Source organism: Impatiens glandulifera, chromosome 2 (genome assembly GCF_907164915.1).
Source record: "Impatiens glandulifera chromosome 2, dImpGla2.1, whole genome shotgun sequence".
Lineage (NCBI taxonomy): Eukaryota > Viridiplantae > Streptophyta > Magnoliopsida > Ericales > Balsaminaceae > Impatiens > Impatiens glandulifera.
Window position 1 is genome coordinate 64,811,518 of NC_061863.1, and position 8,729 is coordinate 64,820,246.

The 8,729-nt window shown below is 34.5% G+C and overlaps 1 protein-coding gene across 1 annotated transcript; it reads right to left on the minus strand.

Moving 5' to 3' along the window:
- Positions 1 to 188: 188 nt before the first annotated feature.
- On the minus strand, positions 189 to 3,330 carry LOC124925836 (transmembrane 9 superfamily member 3-like). The gene is made up of 7 exons (XM_047465948.1): positions 3,003 to 3,330; positions 2,707 to 2,747; positions 2,035 to 2,620; positions 1,808 to 1,945; positions 1,487 to 1,643; positions 712 to 1,196; positions 189 to 631 (listed from the first exon to the last, which is right to left on the minus strand). Exons 1-7 carry the CDS (start codon positions 3,143 to 3,145, stop codon positions 412 to 414), a joined length of 1,770 nt encoding a protein of 589 aa, XP_047321904.1. The 5' UTR covers positions 3,146 to 3,330; the 3' UTR covers positions 189 to 411.
- Between the last annotated feature and the right edge of the window lie 5,399 nt (positions 3,331 to 8,729).

Consider the following 8,729-nt stretch of genomic DNA (forward strand, 5'->3'; position numbering starts at 1 on the left):
AACATTTTATATTAATATGTTTTAAAAAATCATTTTATAAAAAAAAAAAAAAAACTCATTTTGTCACCAATTTTTAAATAATTCAAAATTTATTTAAGTAAATATCAAACAAAGTCCTTAGATATTAAATAAGCTGGTCTTATTAATATTTTTTTTTTTTGGAATTTAAGAAGCTAAAAAAGTTGGTCAAGTATAACTTAAGTTTTTGCTCATTATAAATTTGATCATTTTACAATAACACAAAAAAATTACATTGAAATTTATAACACAAGGAAAAATAAAACCTATATTAGACCACCATACTATGAATGACATTTTAGCTATATCAAAACAGAACCATTTAACTTGTTTCCATTCACAAGAACTCCCATCAAAATGTTAAGCATTTACCTCGATTGAACCGATAACTTCTCATTCGCACTTAATTGACCGATAAATGTGCCGAACAAAGAACAAAGCAGCTTGAAAACCAACAGTCCCAAGCATAAGGAAGAAACCGTAACATATGCAAGCCATATATCCAAAGAAGTACGATGTCTGCATGAAACCCGACATTTCTGATCTGGCGTAGTAATAGTACAGACAATACCCATATATGAACATACCCGTTGATCCACCACAAACGAATGATCTGATGGTTATCATATCAATCAATTATAAACATAAACCAAAAACAAGTAAGACAAGAGGGGCATTGACAGATATACTTACCTCCACCACCATTGATGATCCTCTGCAGCAAGTTGGAAATAAGTCAAACCAACAGTTATGAAGGCGGTGACGATCAAAAGAATAATGAAGACTATGAATAAGATGCTGTATATGGTGTATATTTTGTGACCCCAAATACTTGCAAAGATGTAGTAAAGCTCAATGTAGATAGCACTGAAGGGAAGAAAACCAGCCATTGCCATTTGAGGAAGGGCACTTCTGTACCACGGTTGTGTTGGAATTTCTCTAGGATATTTTGCTGTTCGAACGGGTGCTTGAAACACCGGTTTGCTATTTTTTCCAGCAATCCCACCCAATACCAGTAAAGGTGATGTCACAAGAGTAAATATCAATAGAATCACCAAAATTGTACCAAATGGCAATGCTGCTGTGGCACTATAGGCTATCGCCACAGTATTAAGGAAGCAAAACGAGATGAACAGAGGCCCACTAAACAATGTCCCTGTCAGTAGTAGATTCCTAACCTGTCAAAGTTATTCGGCAATAAATTGTAAAAAGTGTAGAAAACTAAGAATAACTGAAAGGTAATCGGGAGTTTTTTTTAATCTGTTAGGGTTAATTTTTTGTACCCTAATGGGTTAATCGGCATCTACATTACCAACTGTTAAGGATAATTAGTTATTCTATTTCAGGTTAGCTAAGGAAAAGGACTAAAGGAATTTGCAGTTTTCTAATTAACAAAAAACACATGAAAGACACAATGTATATATATTAGATAATTACATTTAACAATAAACTAAATTGGGAAGCATACCCAGTTTGTTCCTTCTAGCTGGCAATAGAAAGAAGTTGCAGTATAACCAGCAATACCAGATGTAAGTGCATATATGACCACCAATGAAGTGAAAAGTGCTCCACGGTTGTATGGATAGAAGATTCCAACAAGAGAAAGGACAAAAATGAAAATTGTCCTGAAAACAGAAAGCTCTTATAAGTTAAATAATCAATAGATTAGAGACTGTCCATTCATAAGAACCTTTTGAAATATTATTATTTTTAGACCAGGGTTTTTCTGGAGGAGGCTAGAGCCCCACTTGAGCTACAGTCTGAAGAACACTTAAGAAGTAGTACTTACAAAGTAAATAGTTGGGTTCCTGAACCAATGGCCGCAGCAAACAAGGACTTAAACTTTGGAAATCTGAAAACATCACCGTGGATGTATTTCCATCCAGTTTCCTCTTGATCATCAAGTGCTTCCTCATCACGAGCATACCTGTTTAACAATGCAAAACCTAAAAGTATCAGAATCAGCACATAACGAAATATTTCCTAAGTGAATTTATAGGAAGGGAGACTACTCACTTAACAAAATCATTCTTCAGAACACGCATGAGAATTGTGGCAAGAAAACCAGTTAAAAGCAATACTGTCACGCATGAATTGATTATCGAGAACCAATGGATTTCCATATTGCGTGGCAAAGAAGAAGACTGCGAATACTTGTCCGTTCGCCTCTCATACGAGGTGTTAGTTTCTTTCCATTTAACAGTGTAGGTAAAATCTAAACCTACTTCCTTATCATCAGTCAGATCCACAAGGAAACTAGGATCGGGTCTTACAGTTATCTCAATAACACGATCCTTATTGTAAAAAATATCAAACTGGAAATGTTTAAATAGGTAATACTTGTACTTGCTTGGATCATTGTAGCCTTCCTTGTCTACCTTCCCCAAGAAACCCCAAATCGGTAAGTCGTCGTAATACATCTGAAAGTAGTAATCCTTTATAACAGCAGTTCGAAACTTAGCAACTTCTTCTGCAGCTAGCTTCTTCTGGCACACACTTTCAAAATCCTTGTCAATTAAAAACTCGAGTTTATAAGGTGCAGTGACAAGACGATCCCCGTTCAAAACTTCACCAAAAGCTTCTTTTTTCTCTTTCACCACTCCTGCAAATGATGATGTAACATCATCAGAAAATTATAGACATAATTGACATTAAGACACAGCAATAATGTTGATAAGAAAAACAAACCTGGAGAACAGAATGGGAGGTCAAAATAACGATATGTTTCACTGGAATTGAAACCATAAAGAAACTATATTAGTCAAAGAGGAAAAAAGAACACAGAGCTTCATTCATTGCTCTGTTTCCTCAAAAGTCGATCACACAGTCTTCATTGACTTGTAAGTATATTCAAGTAAACAGAAACACATCCTAATAATGATGAGATCCAGACAATTGAGATCGAAAGACTCGCCAGAATTCAAGTGATGATGGAGATAAATGAATAAAAAAAATATATAGGTAGAAAGGGAGAGGATTGATACCTAGGGTTGTGAAAAGGTCCGACCTTATTGGCATAGAGTGGAACGGGGTCGCCGCGTTTATAGGTATGATGAGATGCATCGGATCTCACCTGCTGCGCTGCAATGCTGAGAAAGAGCAGGACCACCGTGAAACAGCGCATCATCGTCGTCGTCGTCGTCCTTTTCTCCCTCGATCGATGGATTGGATCGATCAATGAAGTGAGAGATTTCTGAGGCGGAGACTTTTATTGGATTTGCCGGCACACCATTTTAGAGTGCGTGTTAAGCCACCCTCACCACCGATCTCCTCCGTAACGTGCTAATTTGGAATCGGAATATTGGACTTAGGCTGGCTTGCTCGGTTTCAAATAATTCTTCTATATTCTAATATAACAAAATGCATTTAATTACATCATTACTTTATTTTACAAATTAAATTATTATTATTATTACAATTGCATTTATCTGGCTTGATGTTTGGGTTTTATTTGATAATTTTTGTAAGAAAGGAAAAATAAAAATTAAAATAAAATTAAACTTTCTATTTCTTCCAAAATCAAAATCTTATTCTTTCTCTCTCTTTTGTTTCATTCTTTCTCTTTCTCTTTTGTTTCATTTTTCCTAAACCCACCTGCGATTCTCTTTTTTTATTTTCACCGACTTTTTTTTCCGATTGATCGAAATGGTAAGACTTCTTCCGTTTATGAAACGTTTCATTTTTTCCCAAAACCAAACCCCCACGACAATCTCTCTCTTTATTTTTCGTTTCAATTTCCCAAAACCCAACCCACTGTCGATCTTACTGAAACGTTTCATCGACTTCTTCTCTTCCGATCGATTGAAATAGAAAGTCTTTTTTCTTTCGTTCGTTTATCTTCCGTTCGAAATGATTGTCATATAAATTTTTATGTTTAACGTTTATGGTTTAGTTGTTGAATCGATTTAGATTAGGGTTGTAAAAGACCTGGATCTTCATACATGACCTACAAATCAAATTAACATTACAATAAGATTATTGGTTTAAAAAAGAAATAAAATAGCCATAAAAGATCGTATAGAAACCATTTCGGAGTCTGAAATCACCATAAAATGGTGATTTCGGGACAAGAAATGCTAGTTTCGGGACTAGAAATGCTAGTTTCGGGACCAGAAATGCTGGTTTCGGGACCAGAAAAACTGGTTTCGGGACCCGAAACAGCCATTTCGGAAAAAAAAAAAATTCTTCCAGAAATGAGTGGTTTCGGGACACTTTTTTGAATATTTTTTAATCTGAAACATTATAATAAATCTTAGAAAATAAAAAATAATTGAAGATAATGCTTTTATATTAGAAATTTACATAATTAAAAATTTATTTACAATGTTACAATTTGTCTTTTATATCACATTTAAAATACAACCTACAATTTGAGAGATCTCAAATAATCTCATTTCTTCATTAACTTGATCAATAAAAAGATCTGGATCTTCATACATGACCTACAAATCAAATTAACGTTACAATAAGATTATTAGTTTAAAAAAGAAATAAAATAGCCATAAAAGATCGTATAGAAACCATTTCGAAGTCTAAAATCACCATAAAATGGTGATTTCGGGACCAGAAATGCTAGTTTTGGGACCAGAAATGCTGGTTTCGGGACCAAAAATGCTAGTTTCAGGACCAGAAACGGCCATTTCGGAAAAAAAAATCTAAAATGAGTGGTTTCGGGACCAGAAATGGCTTTTTTTTACCACCCTAATTGAAATTAGTTCTGCAACTAAACCCATAACAACAGTCAAACATTATATAATCATACTTTTAGGTCTCGAAACCACATTTTCGGGACCCATAACAACCAAACATAATCATACTTTAGGGTCCCGAAACACCTTATTTCGGGTCCCGAAACCATACTTTCGGGATCCTTAATTCAGCAAATATGATATAATCCCACTTTCGAGTCCCGAAACCACACATTTCGGGTCCCGAAACAACACTTTCGGGTCCTTAAACCATCCATTTCGAGTCCCGAAACCACACTTTCAGGACACTTAATTCATCAAACATTATATAATCATATTTTCAGGTCTCTAAACCATCCATTTCCGGACCCATAATGTAGCAAATACACAATAATCATAGTTTTCTATCGTTAAAATCATTAAAATCCCTAACCATAACTGCAAAAACCTAAACGATCTTCAAATCATCAAAATGATCTACGATTCTAAAAGAGAAGATGTTATTTACCTTGTCCTTGGAGATTTGGGAGATCTGGGAGATCTTGGAGTCTTGCATGGAGATGTACCTGGACCACCAGCCTGAAAAAATAGTATGAAGTGAACACGAATGCAGACAATGAAGTGAACATACACGAAGGAGTTCTCTTACCATTTTCGATCGAAAGAAGATGAAGAAAGTAGAAGAAGTCAGGGGTGTCAGAGAGAAAAATCGCCAGAGAAGAAGTCGGGGTTCGCCGAAAGTGATAAATGAAAAGAAGAAAGAGGGGAAACTGAAACATTTAATTTAATTTTTTTATTTTTGTTTTGCTTTTTCTCTCTCATAGCTGGCAAAACTATTTGAGATTCGTGATCTTGCTTTCGCTAAAGAGTCGTTGTGTTTATCAATACTCTTAATATATAGAGGAGTGATAAGGGAGGGAATTTGAGGGAGAAAATTGGGAGGGAATGATGTGTCACTATATCACTAGTTGGAAAATGATAAAAATGTGAGGAAAGAGAGAAGGGAGAAAAAAATTGTTATTTTTTTGGCTAATCAAATTGCGCCACATCATTCCCTCCCTCAAATTCCTATCTCAATCATTTCTCTAATATATAATAATAAAATAAAAATTAATAATTTAAAATGAAAAGGTGTTTTTAGTATTATGATTAATAGATTTGAATGATTTATTGAATAAAAAGAGTGAAATGATATTTTTTTAATTTTAGTTATTTAAATGATCAAATCATGTTTAAATATGCACAAATGGTCAAATTCCATAAAATTCAAATAAAAATAAATAAGAACAAAATAGGTTAATTAATATCTACCAAAATCAAAATTTGAATGTCAAAGGATCTAAGTCCTAAAATGTATAGTGCAAGCTAATTTTTTTTAACCTAAAATTTCATTGAACACTAATTTTTTTTTTATTGTTAATTTTAATAACTTGCCAAAAAAAATTATATGAATAATTTAATATATAAAAAAAACTAAACATAATGTGAAAATAAGAGTAAGAGTAAATCTACATGCGACTTATAGATAGTATATTTTTTCAAAATCATGAATTTAAGTTTTTATATCTCAAAAGTTAAAAAATTAATGGACATTGTAAACTAGGCTTCTTAAGTATATGATATATTTAAATAAATGTTGAAATTTAACTTAAAATGAATAATATCTAAATTATTAGAGTTAATTGTTTTAAATATTAGATGATGTACGTAACAAAATTGATATATTGAAGATGAAGACATGGTACATTGTTTTAAAACATTTCTAAATAAAAAATAATGTTGATAATTATAAATATGTTAAAATTATCATGGTTACTTCTTGCACCATGTTTTAAAGTTTAATTAAGATTTGTTGGTCTGATAGTCTTTTTAAATGATCATTGAAAACATACAAAAATTATAAACAATGGATAATGTGTCAAACTTTTTATTAAGAAAATTAATCCACACTTGGTGCTTGTTTGATGTTGGTTATTGGAAGATTTTTAATGAGATTTACTAAAAAAAAATTGGTTGATATATAGAGGAGTTAGTTGTTTAATTGAATTTTAAATTGGTTGAATTATTATAATGTTAATTTTATTTTAAATTTTAAAAATAAAGTAAAAATATTTTAATATTGAATTAATTAATTAAATATTTGATTATTGAATATATATATAAAAATGGTTGAATTTTTAAATTAAAATCATTATAAAATACCGACAGTCTAAGGGAAATTTGAGGAAATGACCCCAAAATATGGCCTAATAGCCGATGGTGCGGGCCCAAGATTTTTATAGCGCTGGTGACCCCCAAATTTTTTAATGACCATTTTACCCATGCGTCACGCACCCTCCAGGTGCGTGACGCACCCTGAACCCTATAAAGGCTTAATTTTTTTTCATTTTCGTTTCAGTTTCTCTCTCATCCAGCCCCTTTCTTCCCGTCTTCTCCGCCGTGAAACCCTAATGGTGGCGGAGAAGATTTTCTCTTCTTTCTCAGCGATGAAGAACGAATCGAAGAGGCACCGTCGACCATGGCACCATATTCAACGGCCTATAGCTTCGAAGAACATCCAATGGAGACGAGTTTGCACAGCGCTGAGGATTTCGAACAAATTGACATTTCATTCGGCCATTCCACTATATTTTGTGTTTATTTCGTTATTGTTTGTTTCGTGTTTGTTTGTTCCTCATTGATTCGCTGATTCCTTTACTGATTCGTTGAATGCAGATTGTTTGTTTGGTAGGATGCGTCAAGATGGATGCGTCAAGATGGATGCGTCAAGATGGATGCGTCAAGATGGATGCGTCAAGATGGATGCGTCAACTCGGATGCGTCAAGATGGATGCGTCAAGATGGATGCGTCAACTCGGATGCGTCAAGTAGGATGCGTCAACTCGGATGCGTCAACTCGGATGCGTCAACTCCGATGCGTCAACTCGGATGCGTCAAGTAGGAGACGATGCGTCACATTTATTTTTATTTTATATAAAAACCCAAATAAGCCTCGACCACTATTCATGCTCTCTCTCTCTCTCTCGCACCCGACGACGCACCTGCCTCGACGACGCACCTGCCTCGACGTCTCTTCCTGCTCGTCTTCGTCTTCATCTTCTCGTTCATTCATTGACTTCTTGAGGTTAGTTTTAGTTATGTTTGTTTATGTTCATGTTAGGTTTTAGGGTTGCTTGCTTCTTGTTTGCAAATGGTTCATTCATGGTTTATGTTAGGGTTTAGGGTTGCTACATGCTTGCAAATGCTTCATGCATGTTTTATGTTATGTTTTTAGGGTTGCTTCTTTCTTTCAAAAAGTTCATGCATGTTTTATGTTAGGGTTTTAGGGTAGGTTGCTTCCTGCTTTCAAACGGTTCATGCTTGTTTTATGTTAGGAATTAGGGTAGGATGCTTCTTGATTTCAAATGGTTCATGCACGGTTTATGGGTTGGGTTGCGTCAAGCAGCTGCGTCAAGCAGCTGCGTCAAGCAGCTGCGTCAAGCAGCTGCGTCAAGCAGCTGCTTGACGCATCTGACAGTTGTTTCTAGCTATTTTGACGGTTGCTTTTCTTCTCGTTTGTTTATATTTGTTGTGAAATGTTTTCACAAACATTGTTGTTTTTCTTTTCCCTTTTGTAGATGGCAGACTTCACGGTTCATGATTTTCCTGGTAGGATTTCATTGAAATCTGTCCTAGCCTTGAAAAAGGTATCTGATAGGTTTGAAGCGCTGGGTCTTATGGAGAGGGCTCTAAATTCTCAATTTCAGTATTTATTGAGAGGAGTCCCAGACTTGTTGTTCTCAGGGACCATTTTACATCAGTTGCTGGTTCGGAAGGTGAAGGCCAATTTGAATAGGATGATTTTCAACTTTAATGGGGAGGAATATACTTTTGGTCTGAAAGAGTACGCATTGATTACAGGCCTCAACTTCGACAGATTGCCTGAATACAAAGATGAATGCCGAGGTTGTCCACCCTTGCTGATAAAATATTTCAAAAGGAATACGTCAATTCGAATGATGGATTTGGAATCTATATTCATGA